The sequence below is a fragment of the Myotis myotis genome, unplaced genomic scaffold, assembly GCF_014108235.1.
Source record: "Myotis myotis isolate mMyoMyo1 unplaced genomic scaffold, mMyoMyo1.p scaffold_m19_p_15, whole genome shotgun sequence".
In the NCBI taxonomy this organism is placed as follows: domain Eukaryota; kingdom Metazoa; phylum Chordata; class Mammalia; order Chiroptera; family Vespertilionidae; genus Myotis; species Myotis myotis.
The window spans coordinates 18,082,910-18,098,016 of NW_023416319.1; the positions used below are offsets into that span (position 1 = coordinate 18,082,910).

At 46.0% G+C, this 15,107-nt stretch overlaps 2 protein-coding genes and 1 long non-coding RNA gene across 7 annotated transcripts in view; 2 read left to right on the plus strand and 1 right to left on the minus strand.

Moving 5' to 3' along the window:
• The window catches only part of PKD2L1 (polycystin 2 like 1, transient receptor potential cation channel), a 20,835-nt gene extending 14,962 nt beyond the window's left edge, over positions 1 to 5,873 (plus strand). The window contains 9 exon segments of the mRNA XM_036336327.1: positions 177 to 347; positions 530 to 711; positions 1,027 to 1,147; positions 2,218 to 2,316; positions 2,522 to 2,643; positions 3,597 to 3,723; positions 4,695 to 4,813; positions 5,062 to 5,192; positions 5,505 to 5,873. Of these exon segments, the coding sequence (XP_036192220.1) occupies positions 177 to 347; positions 530 to 711; positions 1,027 to 1,147; positions 2,218 to 2,316; positions 2,522 to 2,643; positions 3,597 to 3,723; positions 4,695 to 4,813; positions 5,062 to 5,192; positions 5,505 to 5,671 (1,239 nt within the window). The 3' untranslated portion in view covers positions 5,672 to 5,873.
• Positions 1 to 7,630, minus strand: part of LOC118669860 — a 17,947-nt gene extending 10,317 nt beyond the window's left edge. The window contains exons 1-3 of one of the 2 annotated variants that reach the window (XR_004972160.1): positions 7,247 to 7,630; positions 6,016 to 6,094; positions 1,816 to 3,708 (exon numbers count right to left, since the gene is read on the minus strand). This is a non-coding gene — a long non-coding RNA (uncharacterized LOC118669860). Of the gene's footprint in view, positions 1 to 1,815; positions 3,709 to 6,015; positions 6,095 to 7,246 lie in introns of those variants that run through there. The other variant, XR_004972161.1, reaches the window with a different exon arrangement.
• On the plus strand, positions 7,548 to 14,269 carry BLOC1S2 (biogenesis of lysosomal organelles complex 1 subunit 2). 4 transcript variants are annotated; one of them, XR_004972158.1, is made up of 6 exons: positions 7,548 to 7,665; positions 8,040 to 8,156; positions 11,215 to 11,334; positions 12,017 to 12,121; positions 12,747 to 12,825; positions 13,790 to 14,269. XR_004972158.1 is itself a non-coding variant. In XM_036336347.1 (5 exons), the coding sequence occupies exons 1-5, from the start codon at positions 7,575 to 7,577 to the stop codon at positions 13,819 to 13,821; spliced, it is 465 nt and encodes a 154-aa protein (XP_036192240.1). In that variant the 5' UTR covers positions 7,548 to 7,574; the 3' UTR covers positions 13,822 to 14,269. The 4 variants fall into 4 exon arrangements, 3 of the variants coding, with proteins under 3 accessions (XP_036192240.1, XP_036192241.1, XP_036192242.1); XM_036336347.1 differs by lacking the exon at positions 12,747 to 12,825; XM_036336349.1 differs by lacking the exons at positions 7,548 to 7,665; positions 12,747 to 12,825 and adding an exon at positions 7,685 to 7,908.
• The last annotated feature ends 838 nt before the right edge of the window (positions 14,270 to 15,107 follow it).

The following is a 15,107-nucleotide window of genomic DNA, read 5'->3' on the forward strand; positions in this document are numbered from 1 at the left end:
TGGGCTTGAAGACGCTCCCCAATAATCCTATCCAGTTCCATTTGAACCTGGGATAGTCAAGAACTCAGCAATGAAGCGTGTTTTGTTTCCCACCTGTGTTACCCCTATGACTTCATCGCTGACCTTCCCTTGAGATCTCCTTGACTTTTCTGACCCCCCAACCCCTGTGGTGACAGCTCTCCATTGTAGCCGTGGGCTTTCACATATTCCGAACTCTTGAGGTGAACAGGCTGATGGGGACGCTCCTGCAGCAGCCAAATACATACGCCGACTTCGAGTTCCTCGCCTTCTGGCAGACACAGTACAACAACATGAATGCCGTCAACCTCTTCTTTGCCTGGATCAAGGTACCCTGGGACTCCTTACTCCCAGTTTCACCTCAGTGCACTCATTCTCCCTTCCTCAATACTTGTCTCATTTTCCTTGCCTGTTTTGGCAACTCCTGTGACCTCCATAGTCCCCTGAAGTGGATTGTTTAAAGATTTTCTCTTTTCTTTCTTAATTGCTTGGTTCAACATGGTCCTTCCAGATATTCAAGTACATCAGCTTCAACAAAACCATGACCCAGCTCTCCTCCACGCTGGCCCGCTGTGCCAAAGACATCCTGGGCTTCGCTGTCATGTTCTTCATCGTATTTTTCGCCTATGCCCAGCTCGGCTACCTGCTTTTCGGGACCCAAGTGGAAAACTTTAGTACTTTCATCAAGTGCATGTGTGTGTCCTGTCTCCTTCCCTCTTCCCTGGCCCCTCATCCTCTAACTCCATGGGTGTATGTAGCCTTGGGGAAGCTGGGTATATTCACGTGGGCATGTCTGTGCTTAAAGCATCTGTGTGAGGGTCTCTGGAGGCCCAGATGCGTGCGCTCAAGTATCTGTGCATCCTGTCCTGTCTCCATCGGATTGGGCTGGAGGTGCAGTGAGGCGTCTGTCTGAGTCCACTAACGAGCAGTTAGGAAAGTGGATGGGGTATGGGTTGGGATCAGGGTTATGGTTAGGCTCTGGGTAAAACCCAGAACCTGGTCTCTCAGTTTCACTCAGTTCCGAATCATCCTTGGGGACTTTGACTACAATGCTATCGACAATGCCAACCGCATCCTGGGACCTGCCTACTTTGTCACCTATGTCTTTTTCGTCTTCTTCGTGCTTCTGGTGAGGGTCCTTCTGAGAACAGGGTGGGGATTTGGGACCTGAGGGGGGAGATGTAGAAGGCCTGCAAGGTGGGGTTTTGACACCCCCCCGACCCTGTTCTGCATTCAAGATTTTTTTTTTTTAAATATATTTTATTGATTTTTTACAGAGAGGAAGGGAGAGAGATAGAGAGTTAGAAACATCGATGAGAGAGAAACATCAATCAGCTGCCTCCTGCACATCTCCTACTGGGGATGTGCCCGCAACCCAGGTACATGCCCTTGACCGGAATCGAACCTGGGACCTTTCAGTCCGCAAGCCAACGCTCTATCCACTGAGCCAAACCGGTTTTGGCTGCATTCAAGATTTTTAAATCAAAGATGGGGAGTGTGTTGTGGGGGTGGGCTGGATCTTCTGAGAGCTGGCTAATATGATTGGTCAGTGTGGTCAGCATGGTCAGGTAGTTTACTCAGTATAAGGGAATCTACAGGCTACCTCACTAACATCAAACCTGTATTCTCCAAGGATGGAAAGAGAGAGGAAAATGCCTCATTAGAAGGGGCTTCACCTAAAAGCTTCCATGCCTATTCTCCAAAACTCCCCTTCCTGTGGGGATCACTAGTTATTTTTACTACCACTGTTGTGTAGTTGTTCTTTCTTCCTGACAACCATAAAATATCTGGGTTTGATTTTTATTAACAAAGTAGCAGGTTTATTTATTTGATCAATAGATAGGGATACAGACATGGATTGATGATAAAGAGATCACAATTATATTAACGCCTTGGAAAGTTTCTGGCTTCAGTGCCTGGTGGGCCCTTACATGAAGGGGCTGTGGCATATGTTGGGGTATCTTTCTGGTCAGGTTACTGTAGCAATGGAGTGAGGTCACCACTTCATGATCCATCACTAACAGGACTGCTGAAAGGCTGGGCTCTGGGGACCTTGAGATTCAGGGGTTAGTGGGCTGCAGATCTGGGGTTGAAAGCATGGCCCCTTTAGAACATGTATAGATCATTAATAGGGCCAGTGGGGTCCCTGCTGTTAGTGGGTCTGGGCATAAGGACCCACATCCCTGCCTTACCCTCCAGAACATGTTTCTTGCCATCATCAATGACACATATTCAGAGGTCAAGGAGGAGTTGGCTGGACAGAAGGATGAGCTACAGATTTCTGACTTCCTGAAACAGGTAACTACTAAGTCTCCTTGAGCTGCATATCTACATCAGGGCCCATGTCCAAGGCTCTGTGTCCTGGTCTGTTCCTGACTGATGTAGGGGCCTGTGCTCTTGTGTCCTTTCAATCTGTCCCTGGAAGCCTGGAATCCTGTGGATGGGGGTGAGGGGAAGGGATGAGGAGGAGGCTGTGGGAACTGGTGCCTGTTTCCCTTTCCAGGGCTACAACAAGACCCTACTGAGGCTGCGTCTCAGGAAGAAACAGGTTTCGGATGTGCAGAAGGTCCTGCAGGGTGGGGAGCAGAAGATCCAGTTTGAGGATTTCACAAACACCTTGAGGGAGTGAGCAATCAGAGATCCAGCTTTCTCTGATATTGGTCTATAAATCCTTGACCCTCAACCATACATCCTTTGCCTATAAGCCTCTGATCTTGGCCTATGGGTCTCTGCCCTTGGCTAATAGGCTTTTGACCTTGGCCTATATGTCTCTGATCTTGTCCTTCAGAATTGTGCCCTTGGTTTAAAGGTCTATGACCATGTTCTATAATGTTGTGGACTTTGTTGAACCAACTCTTGGGAGTAATGTAATATAATTCCATGATCATTGTATACATCCCTCACTCCCACAAAACTCTGATCTTGGTTCCATGCTCCCCCACAAACACTGGTTTATTTCCTTAGCTATGCTCTCCCAGCTTCCCAGTTAAACATATTAACAAACACTAAAGAAATATATTATAAGTACCAGCTGTAGGCCAGGCACTGAATAATAAGCAGTTGCTCATTGCTCAGGTATCCAGTGAAAGGTGGGACATAGCAGGAGGTGAGGCCATAGAAATGGGCAAGGACCACATTGGGAAAAGCCTCAAACACTACTACTCTATCCAAAGGATAGGATGCTCAAGAGGCATTTTAAGAAGGGAAGGGGTACATTTAGACCCATACTTTAGAAAGATCAATTACCCTACTTGCATTAGAGAGAATGGATTTCAAGTAGGGAGTAAAGGGGAGGCTGAGGAAATGGAGGGCAGGTTATTTAAGGCAAAGAGATTTTGCATTGTAGGAGATCACAAGGGCTCGAACCAGGAGACAGGAATGAAAGAAATAGACTCAAGTGATTTCTTGGGGGTAAAATTGCTAGACCTTGGAGATCCCGGCTTTCCTATGAGGTGGTCCCTTTCTTCCCTAGAGAATGAGACTCCTGCCAGAATCTGGCTAAAAGAGTAGGGAGTCCATAATCAAGAGATCACAGCCACAGCTTGTCAGAAGTTATTTCATCATCCTGTTCTCCTCAGACTGGGCCACAGAGAGCACGAGATCACTGAGCTCGCAGCTACCTTCACCAAGTTCGACCAAGATGGGAATCATGTCCTGGATGAGAAGGAGCAAAAACAAATGCAACAGGACCTGGAGGAGGAGAGGGTGAGCTCAGCTGCTTGGTGGAGAGGTAGTATAAGGAAATTGCTCACCCTCCCCTCCCTGTCAACTTGCCCAGAACACAAACCCAAACTGAAAACCTTCCAATAGATGAGCAGGAAAGAGCTCTCTAGAATAGTAGTTCTCAAATTGCTGCATATTAGAATGCATGGGAGCCTTTAAAAGTCCTCATACTCAGCCCTGGCCAGGTGGTTTAGTTGGTTGGAGCATCATCCCATGCACCAAAAGGTTATGGGTTTGATATCTGGTCAGAGTACATATAGTAGGCAGCCCATCGATATTTATCTCTCATTGATATTTCTTCCCGCCCGCCTTCCTCTCTCTCTCTAAAATCAATAAAAAACATATCTTTGGGTGAGGCTTTTAAAAAAATCTTTATACTTAGGCCACACCCTAGACCAGAATCACTGTGTGTGAAAGTTGGGGACCCCAGAAATCAGTACTTTTTAAAACTTCCCAGGTGATTCCAATGCATAGCCAAGGTTGAGAACTATTGCTCTAAAATAGTCTTTAGGGGGAAAGGTCCAATTGCTCAAGAATCCCTGATGATTCCTTCTTTTTGAGATTTTTCAAACTCTTATCCTTAGCTGTCAATAGTATTCCTGCTTCATCCCTTTCTAGTGTAGACCAAAAAGTCAAGGGCAGGAGGGACAGTACGAGGAATTCTGGTATTGTCCCTCCTTTCCCAAACTGAGTTGGCCTCTAGTGAACACCTCATTAATCAAGGCCTCAAGGAGCTTGCGTTTTGTTTCTTTGGGTTGTGATTCCTTTCCAGAGGTTGGGCCAGCTTTGTGTCCAGGGCCACTACTCTGATTCCATTGTCTCCAGAGTTTGAGAGGGAAGGGGGGCATAGCAAGAACTATAGCCCAAGGCCTATTCCTGAAAGCAAATTAGAACAAGAGCTGATGGCTTCCCAGAGTCATCTTCTCCTCTCTGACCTCTGACTTCCTGATCAGGTGGCCCTCAATGCTGAAATTGAGAACCTGGGCTGGTCCATTGTGAGGAGTTCACCAGGCAAATTGGGTCCAGAGGCTACCGGAGCAGGTGACTGGGTTTCAGGAGAAGAATTCTACACGTACGTGCAGCCAGGGACCGAGGGCTGACTGTGTTTAAATATCCTACCTTGAACTTCTTTCACAACCTTCTAATCGTCTGTCCTAGCCTAGGAAGAACTTCTTCCCCCATTTAATTCTCCCTAAAGGCTGGGTCTTACCTTCTTTTCTTCCAGCTAGACACACACCATTCTGTTCTCCTTCCCCTGCAGACACTCAATCCCCCAAGCACATATTTCTACTTCCTTGGTCTCTCTCAAATCCTGAACAGGCTCACAAGGAGAGTTCTGCAGCTGGAGTCTGTCCTGGAAGGAGTCCTGGCCCAGGTTGATGCTGTGGGCTCAAAGCTAAGCATGCTGGAGAGGAAGGGGCAGCTGGCTCCCTCCCCAGGCATGGTGAGTGGCCCTTCACCCGAGTCCTCTTGGCTCCCCACAGTTGAACTCTACCATCTTCTCCACTCAGTGGGTGGAGGCAAAACATTTTTGAGAGGTCTGTTTTCAGGCTATTGGGGTGACATGTGCTTCACAGTAGTCAGTGCATAGGGGAGGTTAGGGGTGGGGGCAAGGCCTACAGGTGGTTGCTCTGGCCTGAGGGATGCGTTGGCCTCTAGGAGATGGTCTGGGATTGGAGAATCAGATCCAGATAAAAGGAAAGTGGGAGACAAAGTCCTCTTTCTAATGACCTGTCTGTTCCTTTTTCTTCTAACAGGGGGAGCAGGCATTTGGGAACACCTGTAGCCAGCCCCAGCTGTGATTCCAGCCCCCTGGGGAGTCGAAGGTGGGCAGGACAATGGTGGGGGAGGGCTCCAAAAGCATCAGACAGCAGGCTCCTCTCTCACTGCCTTCCCAGAGGCCCCCTCTGCACATTCCCTCTATTTCTAGGGCAACAGTTCCCACCATTGCTGCCGCCAAGTCCTACCCTGTGTCTGGCCTTTGAAGCCCACGTTTCTGTGTGTAACTCAGCGTCATGCTTAGGCTTGTGACTCCGTGTTCCTGTGTGTGGCTCTGCAGCTCTGCATAGCTCTGTGAAATAGTATCTCCCACTGGGCCTCTCACACCCTGTGCTCCCCATCTCTGCTGTAGCGATTAAACAAACCATCAAAGAGGTCAGTAACAAACAGAATAAAGGAAGGGAGGGTAATGATTTCCCCAAGCATCTGGATAGTCATGATTTCTGAAAAATATAGCATCCAAGAGTAGCAATATCTAGATGTCTTCCTACTTACCAGTGAGTCTTACCCATTGGACATCTAGAGACCTTCTTCGAGAACCTATTGGGTTCTTGTCTTCCCCCATAGGGTTTCCCTGTAGAAGAGAAGGGGAAGTCATACAGGTGAGGAGACTCATGTGGGGAGATGACAATGTCGCAGGGGAGTTGGAGCGATTACCTCCCCAGCCTGAGGAGACAGTCCATGAACGCCCAGTGGAGGGTCCTACTCCCAACCTCCTCCAGAACACGGAACTGAAGGGAATGTAAACCAGGATGAAGTTGGAGCCTGAGGAAAATCAGGCAAAGAACTGACCCCAAGATTCAGTGATCTTTGGATTAAGATGTGCTAGGCTCTGACTCTATTCTTCCATTGGACAGTGTGGGTTTCCCTGGTGACTATCAATAAAAATCCTTAGGAAAATCAAGTCTGTGCACTTGCTTCTGGGACTGTAAGGGGAAGAAAAGAGTTGGAACTGAGAGTCAACTTTGTACTTGGGGTGGGGACAGCTCATCCCTGCTGGGAGGTCTGGAGTGGAGGCAGTGGCAAGATGAAGGAGCTGGCTGCTCCGGGAGTCCTGAAATAAGATCTGGCTCATAGGAATGGTTTGAACTGGTGGGCACTATGATTGTACCATTAGAGACTGGAGACAGTCACCTAGGAGACCTGGTCCTCAGAATGAAGGGAATAAGGTAGCCCCCTTACTTTGGTGTGTGTGTGTGTGTGGGGGGGTAGTTGGTAAGTGGGGGAGGGTGAGAGGGTGCAGATGGAAGATAACCAGGGATAAGACCAAAAACTTCTACACCAAGATTTTGGGTGCACAGGTCTGCATCTCAGGACTTCCTACCTATCTCCTTTCCCTTCCCCTGTGATCCTCATCCCTTCCTCATTTTGCACCTCCCATTGCTCCCCAGTCGCTTTTTCTTATCCATTTCCGTCACCCATCTCACCAAGTACACTCTGTATACCTAGGAGACTTGTGAAACAGCACCACGCAGTAAAGAACCACAGTCTATCCTCAGCCCTAAAAAAAGTTACGATCTAAGCCTTCTTATAGAAAGGCTGCATCAGCAAGAGAAGGAGGTGCCATCCTGCAGTTTACGAAAAAGGGGCCAAGGAGTAGGGTTTAATCCAGGACATTGAAAGGGAGAGTATTTCGGCGCAGGGATCAACGCCGGAAGGTTTCCCTAAGCCTGAGTGCGACTACGTCCAAAAGCACGGATTTTCCGAGCAGTCGTTGGCAACTCACAGCAGCCGGGCGCGGAGTCTCCGGGGAGGGGTGACCGGTCTCCGGTGCCTTCGATCCTCAGACCGACCGGACGGGTCGCGAGTTTCACCAGACTAGTGACCCGTCTAGGAGGAGCGCATCCTCAGTTCCAGACGTCGCGACTCTTGGCAGTGGATCCACTCACGATAGCCTTTCTTAGCTTCAACGGTGGCTTCACGCTTACATTTTGTTACTCAAACTTGCGCGGCAAGACTTGGCGGAGAGAGGGCAGGGCGAACCCAGGGCGAACCCAGGGCTCCCGGTGCGCATGCGCAGGCACGCCCCAACCGGAAGCGGCGCGGGGCCCAGCATGGCGGCGGCGGCGGCGGCGGCGGCGGCGGCGGCGGCGGTTGCGGCGCCCGAAGGTGTCCCTGCGAGCCAACGAGAGGAGCCGGTTAGAGGTCCGCCGAGTGGAGGGGGATGAAGTGTCCGGAGGGAGGCCTGGGAATGTGGGCTGGGCCCGGATGCCGGGGTCACCTGGCAGGAGCGGGCGGGTCGGAGGGGCGGACCCGTGTGTGCAGGCGTGTCCTGTGCCCGGTCGGGGCGAGTGAGATGGTTGGCGGCGGAGTCGGTGGGCGCCGAAGCCGTGCGAGGGAGCAGAGCTGATGTGTCAGGGCGGCCCGGACGGAGCGAGGGGCCTGAAAGTACGGCTCATGGGGAATTTAGCCGACTCGATTGAATGAGGGCCGGTGGAGGGACGCGGGAGCGGATGCCGGGGCTGGATGGGGACCGGCCGTGGGCAGGACACTCGGCCATTCATTCTCCTTTGACCCAGACGATGCCGCGGTGGAGACAGCGGAGGAGGCCAAGGAGCCCGCGGAGGCTGACATCACTGAGCTCTGCCGGGACATGTTCTCCAAGATGGCAACTTACCTGACGGGGGAACTGACGGGTGAGGCGGGGCACCCCTCGCCGGAGCTGCGGTTTATCGTGGGGGGGACCTGGGAGGTGCTTCCGCAGCCTCGGTCTGCGCCCCCCTCTCCCGAACCCCACCTGCCCAGAAACATGCCTGTTGGAAGTTTGGCGCCGTCATGAATGGGAAGGAAAGAGGTTCATTCCTTCCCTGGAGAAATTCACGAACTGCCTTCAAAAACACATAAGAAGCCCGGCCTGTGTGGTTCAGTGGATAGAGCGTTGGCCTGTGGACTGAAGGGTCCCAGGTGCGGTTCCGGTCAGGGGGTCAGGGCACGTGCCCAGGTTGCAGGCTCGATCCCCAGTAGGGGGCGTGCAGGAGGCAGCTGGTCCATGATTCTCTCTAATCATGGATGTGTCTCTCTTTCTCCCTCTCCCTTCCTCTCTGAAGTCAATAAAAATATATATATTTTTAAAAACCACACACATAAGAATACTTAATACAACTGAACAGGCCTCCGTATTGCAGACTAACGCTGAGAAAACAAAAAAGAATCAAGAAGTGCCTCCTTGGCGGAAGGGCATTTTGAGCAGGTTGTGAAGGGAATGATTGGCCCAAAAGGAGGGAAACAACCAGTGCGTGTTTGTGTGTGTATAAGTGAGTAATGTGTTTGGCCAAAACAGTTGTATTTATTGGGGCAGAGAGAAAAGGGGATTGGGGAATGGGGACCTGTTAGGTTGGCCAGAGGATTTGGTGACACCCCTTGGGTGATTTAGGTTTTGGTTCCTGGTGTATTTCCAGATGAACACATGATCTGTGTGCTGAGGAGGGTCCAAAAGGTGAAGTCTGGCCCAGTGTGACGGAGTGACTGTAAAAGGAATGGAAAGGAAGGCATGGGTGCAAGAACATTATAGAAGTGGGATTTGTAGAACTTGTTAAGGTGGGTGTTGAGGGATTGGGAGCAGCCCAAGATGGATGTACTAGTATTTGAGCTATTAAGCCTGGGTGGCACCATCAACCAAAATAGGGAAGTTGGAAAGAGGAACTATGCTTAATGTGAAAATAATATTTTCAGTTTGGGCTTGGCTGATTTTAGATATTACCAGGACACTCAGTTGACTACTATTAAGACACTCAGGTGACTTGAACACATGAGTCCAGATCTCAAAGAATGGTCAGAGCAGGAGAAACAGATTTTACTATGGGGGGGGTGGGGCACCTGCATAGTGCTGTGAGCTGAGGCTGTGCAGGATGAGATTGGCAAGGAAGAGCTTAGAGGTAGATCAGAGCACCTTGACTAAAATCTCAGGGAATGCCGGCATAGGGCAGTTACTTTGCTTTTAATAACAGTATTTTAAGTACCTAGTTTTCAGATGATTGATTAAATTTTTTTAAATTTAAAATATATATTGATTTCAGAGAGGAAGGGAGAGGGAGAGAGAGAGAGAAGCATGATGAGAGAGGGAATCATTGATCGGCCGCTCCCTGCACGCCCCCTGCTGCAACCCCGGCATGTGCCCTTGGCCAGAATCAAACCTGGGACCCTTCAGTCAGCAGGCTGATGCTCTATCCACTGAGCCAAACCAGCTAGGGCTGATTGATTAATTTTAAGCAGATTGTAATTTCTCCCGATTGTCATTTTTACTTGCATAAATACTTTTTTGAGTTTGAAAGGAACTACCATGGGAATGTGCCACCCGTGTAAACGTCAGTTATGTGTCACAGTTGAGAAAAGTTGAGAACTGACCGTTAATGAGGTTGGTTTAAAAAGGATCTGGCATAGAAACCAGAACAGTTAGAAGGAGATTTAAAAATCATTGTAATACAGTATACAATTCTATAGCAGCCAAGGGAGAATTTCCTGAAGAGAGGGAGAGCATAGTGTCAGACACTATAGAGAGGTTCAGGAGAATTAGAACTATGAATTTCATGGTTAGGAGACTTTGGGGCATGTAATTTCCCAGGATGGTAGGGGCAGAGGCCAGACTGCAGGGGTTCACATGAGTGAATGGTGAGGACGAGGAAGCAGTGAGTGTAAACTATTCTTTCAAAAGAGTTAGCAGTGAAGCTCCTTTGCTTTCTTGAGCAAATGAGCACTTTTGGGCTGGAGGAATCCTGGATATATTTCTAATAGAGAGGAAGATCCAGGATGGAAAGAGTTTGGAAATGTAAGAGAAAGGAGATGATTGAAGAGAGGCCCTGAAGAGATAGAAGAGTTGGGGATCAAGAACACAGCAGGTGGAGTTGTCTTGGCAGGAATAAAGCACTTGTTCCTCTTGGGAAGATATTAAGGTACAGAGAAATTTCTAAGTGAGGCAAAAAGGCTGAGGCAGCTTGAGAAAATTGGAGTAGAAGCCATGTGCTTTGAGTAGGGATGGGGCAAAGAATTGAGAATATGAGAAGCAGTCAAATGGTTTGGAAAAGTCAGTGCATAAAATGCAGTGTAGAATCATCACATAGTAATAAGTGAGTTACTAAGAAGTGGTAAGGTCCTAGTTGACTGTATATACAAATAATATTTATGGTGCAGTTCCCCAGTTTACATGTTTTCACACTGTAGAAATACCAAGTCTATTTCACTTCCCTTTTCTTAGGACATACGTTTATCATATCCCTTTCTAACCCAGATCCTGAAGTTTATGGATCTTATTTGGTTTAAATAATTTGCTGATTGTTGCCTGAGTTTCTACTTAGACATTTAGAGTACACAGGCTGAGTATAAATGTCATAGGTCAAAAGTGGCTTGCTTGCCAAAACCGGTTTGGCTCAGCGGATAGAGTGTCGGCCTGTGGACTGAAGGGTCCCAGGTTCGATTCCGGTCAAGGGCATGTACCTTGGTTGCAGGCACATCCCCAGTGGGGAGTGTGCAGGAGGCAGCTGGTCGATGTTTCTCTCTCATCGATGTTTCTAACTCTCTATCTCTCTCCTTTCCTCTCTGTAAAAACTCAATAAAATATATTTAAAAAAAAAAAAAAAAGTGGCTTGCTCCTTTGACATTCCCTAGATCCTGCCTTGAACCACCATTTGGCCTCTAATTCCACATTCCAATTATCCAAGACAAATATTAAAGGCATTATATCTTCTGTTTGTTTTAAAGCCACCAGCGAAGACTATAAGCTCCTGGAAAATATGAATAAATTAACCAGCCTGAAGTATCTTGAAATGAAAGATATTGCTATAAACATTAGTAGAAACTTAAAGGACTTAAACCAGAAGTGTAAGTAATAATTTTTATAATTACACCTTTGTAATAAATGTTCTGTTATGATTGGGGCCATGGAGAAGGAGATGGAACATGGCCTCTGTACTCAGGGAGCTCATTTTCTAAGTGAATTACAAAGTTAAGGTGCATTTCTTCCATTCTGAGGAGCATGTTTTGGTGGTATGGTTATTTCTGCTTCTGAATCTTGATTTGATCAGTTTATACCTGAAAAGTGATGGGGAAAAGAAAGGGTGGCCAGATTCTGATTTAACAGTGAAATCAGTGAATTGATTTAACAATGAAATCCATAAAGGATTACTCTTACGAACAGAAAACCAGAACATCTATAAATGGAAAATGCTCATTTAGACTGGTAGACTATATTTTTTCCATTAGCTTATATTTGTGTTCCCTGTCTCTTTCCTGGTCTGGGAGTACCCAAGATATGGAATCTGTAATGGAAAGATTGCTTATAGAATAAGGAATTTAAGAGACAAAGTTAATGGATGAGAGAGACTTGTTTTGTCTAGGTCACAGTCATGCCTGATCAGCTAGTTACTGTCGTCTAAAGCGTTTGTCATCCCACCTTGTGTGTCTTAGGCAGAGCTGGAGAGACACTAGCACTCTTACATTTTCACTCTCTTCTATTCCACTTGTTGAAGCCATAGAAACATGTGGCCTGTCTTTGTTTTCAAAGATGCTGAACTACAGCCTTATCTGGATCAAATCAATGTAATTGAGGAGCAAGTAGCAGCTCTTGAACAGGCAGCCTACAAATTGGATGCATATTCCAAAAAACTGGGTAACCCTTTTTATTTCTGTTTTGCTTAATAAGAGTACCTGCCGTTATGACCTTAGTTAATATGATAGTTAATATTGATGAGGTGTTTACAATGATCTTTTTTTCTTTTTAATGCTTACCCGAGGATATGTTGAGAGGGAGGGAGGGAGTGGGAGAGGGAGAGGGAGAGGGAGAGGGAGAGGAAGAGGGAGAGGGAGGGAGGGAGGGAGGGAGGGAGGGAGAGAGGGGAGAGAGAGAGAGAGAGAGAGAGAGAGAGAGAGAGAGAGAGAGAGAGAGAGAGAGACATCGATATGAGAGAGAACATTGTTCAGTTACCTCCCATAGGTGCCCTGACTGAGGTTTGAACCTGCAACTGACATATGTGCTCTGACCGGGAATCAAACCTGTCACCTTTTGGTGCACAGGACAACTCTCCAACCAACTGAGCCATCTGGGCAGGGCTACAATGATTTATTTTAATCTTCACAAAAACCTAGTGAGAATAATTTCTTAGTAGTACTAGTAATTAACATTTTCTGGGTATTTGATATATCAGGCACTGTTCTTAGTGCTTTACATATATTATGTTTTTTATCCTCTCAATAACCTATGAGATAAGTACATGATTTTTATCCTTATTTTATAGAGGAGGAAACTGGTTGAAGAGGATAAATAGCTTATAAGGATACAAAGCTAGTATGTGGAAGAGCTGTATTCCAAACCAGGTCTGATTGATTACAAAGCTCAAGCTCTTAATTGTGGTTCAGCAGGCTAGAGCTAGAGCATCTTTAATAATGTAGATACATATGTCTTAATAAACAGGATAGTTATGCAAGGGTTTTCTTCAATAATTACTTTTTCTTTAAGGAGGAAACAGTACTTTTAGTGTTGATGGCTTACTAACTGTTTCTGGCTCTTATAACCATGACTAAAAATAACAAAGTTGTTTTTATCCTAGATATAATTTACAGATTATTTTATTTTTATCAGAAACAATTGTTGACTACTTCGAGAGAGTAGTTTGTAGCAGACTGAGATTTGATGTGGGTGGTGATTCACAGTTTCATTGTCTAAAATTAAATTTTCTGAATGGTGACCTTGAACCTAACTATATAGGTGGCATTGTACTAAGGTGCTTTTAAAGTTTTAAAGACAAAGGGAATCCACTCCATTAAAAAGCCTATTTGATGGTCTTTTAAATCTTTGTATCTTTCAAAATTGCTTTCTGGGGATAAGACAATAAAAGGTAAAACATATATTTATACTTCCTGAGAGTTCCAGTCTGGCTCCCAGAGGGTGCCTGGCACAGTGCCTGGAGAGGCAATTTCCTACGCTCCTAGTGGCTCAAGTGCCCGTAGATCTGCTTACTCCCTGTGGAGCCATCTGAGCAGGTGCTGCTGACAGGGTTAGAACATAGTGAACTTGTGTCGGGTTCTTTATTCTATGTGTGTGTTTGACTTCTTACCTTAAGCTGTGCCTATCAATAAAATTTAGATAGATATTCAAATATCTGTCCTTAGCTAATATGGTAGTTAACATTTATGGTGTGCCTACAATTTGGACAGCTGATGAGATTGGGGCTAGTAAATTTTTTTAAAATGTAATAAACATTTTTGAACTTGCTAGGAAATACTAATGAAGAAGTATCTTTGTAAGAGCCATTTTTAAATATAACTCTCACCCTCGCAGAAGCCAAGTACAAGAAGCTGGAGAAGCGATGAAAAACTTATTCCTGTGGAACAAAGTCTTTTTTTAATGTGGAAGAATGAGACCTGAATCCTGAGGCTGATGAATTGTCACAACTCCTCAAAAGGAAACCATGCTGGCCGTCCCAGAAGCATCCCGCCATTGGAGTAAACTGGAGAACTGTGGCTACTCCTGAATTTCTCTTGGGGCAGCATCCCTCAGAAACGCACACTTATCACCCCCTACCTTTTACTTGAATGTTTAATTATCTATTTAGGACACCAAGTCTCTCAAAGTTCAGGATAAACCTGGGCTTTTCAGTTGAATCAAATGAGAGGGCTTATTTTCTAAGTGGCTGGATTTTGAGTTACTGTGTAAATGGTTTTTTTGTTTGTTTGTTTGGTGTTTTTTTTTGAGCTAATGTATTGCTAACAGGAATCTAAATTTAAAAAGGAAAATAAAACAAACTTCTTCAGTTTCTCATCTTGTGTAATTTACTTTTCTGTAAAAGTAAATAATAATAAATAAAAAAATCTTAAAATAATTTCAGGCCGAGTCTTTTAGACTGAGCAGAAATGGTGAAAGGAGTGTTGTGATAGTTTGGTGTATACCATGGGCCCTCCTGTCTCTTCTTTGTGTGAATCAGATGTCTCAGGATGGATGACATCTTGACATGTATTCCCCTTTGGAAATGTGATAAAGACAAAGACAGGATGTGTATGCGTATGTATGTATGAGGTGGGGGTGGGGCAGGTGGGGCTGCCACTCATAAAAAAAAGCATTTTATAAAATATGTTCCTACTTTTGTTTGCAGGATGAGGGGGGCTCCTGGGGACCTGATCATCTTCCTCCCAGACCAAGGACATCAGTAGGTGGATAATATGACTGACCAGTGTAGTTTAGAAGACAGGCAAGCTTATCCATAGTTGGGTGTTAGCTAGGAAGGTGGGTGAGGTCCTCAATTCAATCTCCTAAAACAGTTCTTAACTTTGTTTCCATCATTTCCCACTATCTGTGTTCCAGACCACCACTGTTTATACTCTGCTCCTCTGGACTGTTTCTGTTATTCTGCTCTAATCTTAATTATTCCCTGTCTTCTAACTTCAGGCTTAGTTTACTCTTTTTCTAGTTCCTTTGAGGTGTAATGTTAGGTTGTTTATTTGAGATAGTGTCTCTTAATAAAGACATTTATAGCTATAAACTTTCCTCTTAGAACTGCTTTTGCTACATCCATAAGTTTTGGTATGTTGTGTTTCCATTTTCATTTGTCTCAAGATATTCTTTTATATTCCTTTTGATTTCATTTTTTTGGTCCATTGGT

What these genes read in the sequence shown, in the direction of transcription:
- BLOC1S2 (XM_036336347.1), top strand. Translation starts at nt 7,575, where the DNA reads ATGGCGGCGGCGGCGGCGGCGGCGGCGGCGGCGGCGGCGGTTGCGGCG. An exon ending in ACGAGAGGAGCCGGTTAGAG is followed by an intron (nt 7,666 to 8,039) that starts GTCCGCCGAGTG and finishes CCTTTGACCCAG; the next exon opens with ACGATGCCGCGGTGGAGACA. An exon ending in TGCATATTCCAAAAAACTGG is followed by an intron (nt 12,122 to 13,789) that starts GTAACCCTTTTT and finishes TCACCCTCGCAG; the next exon opens with AAGCCAAGTACAAGAAGCTG.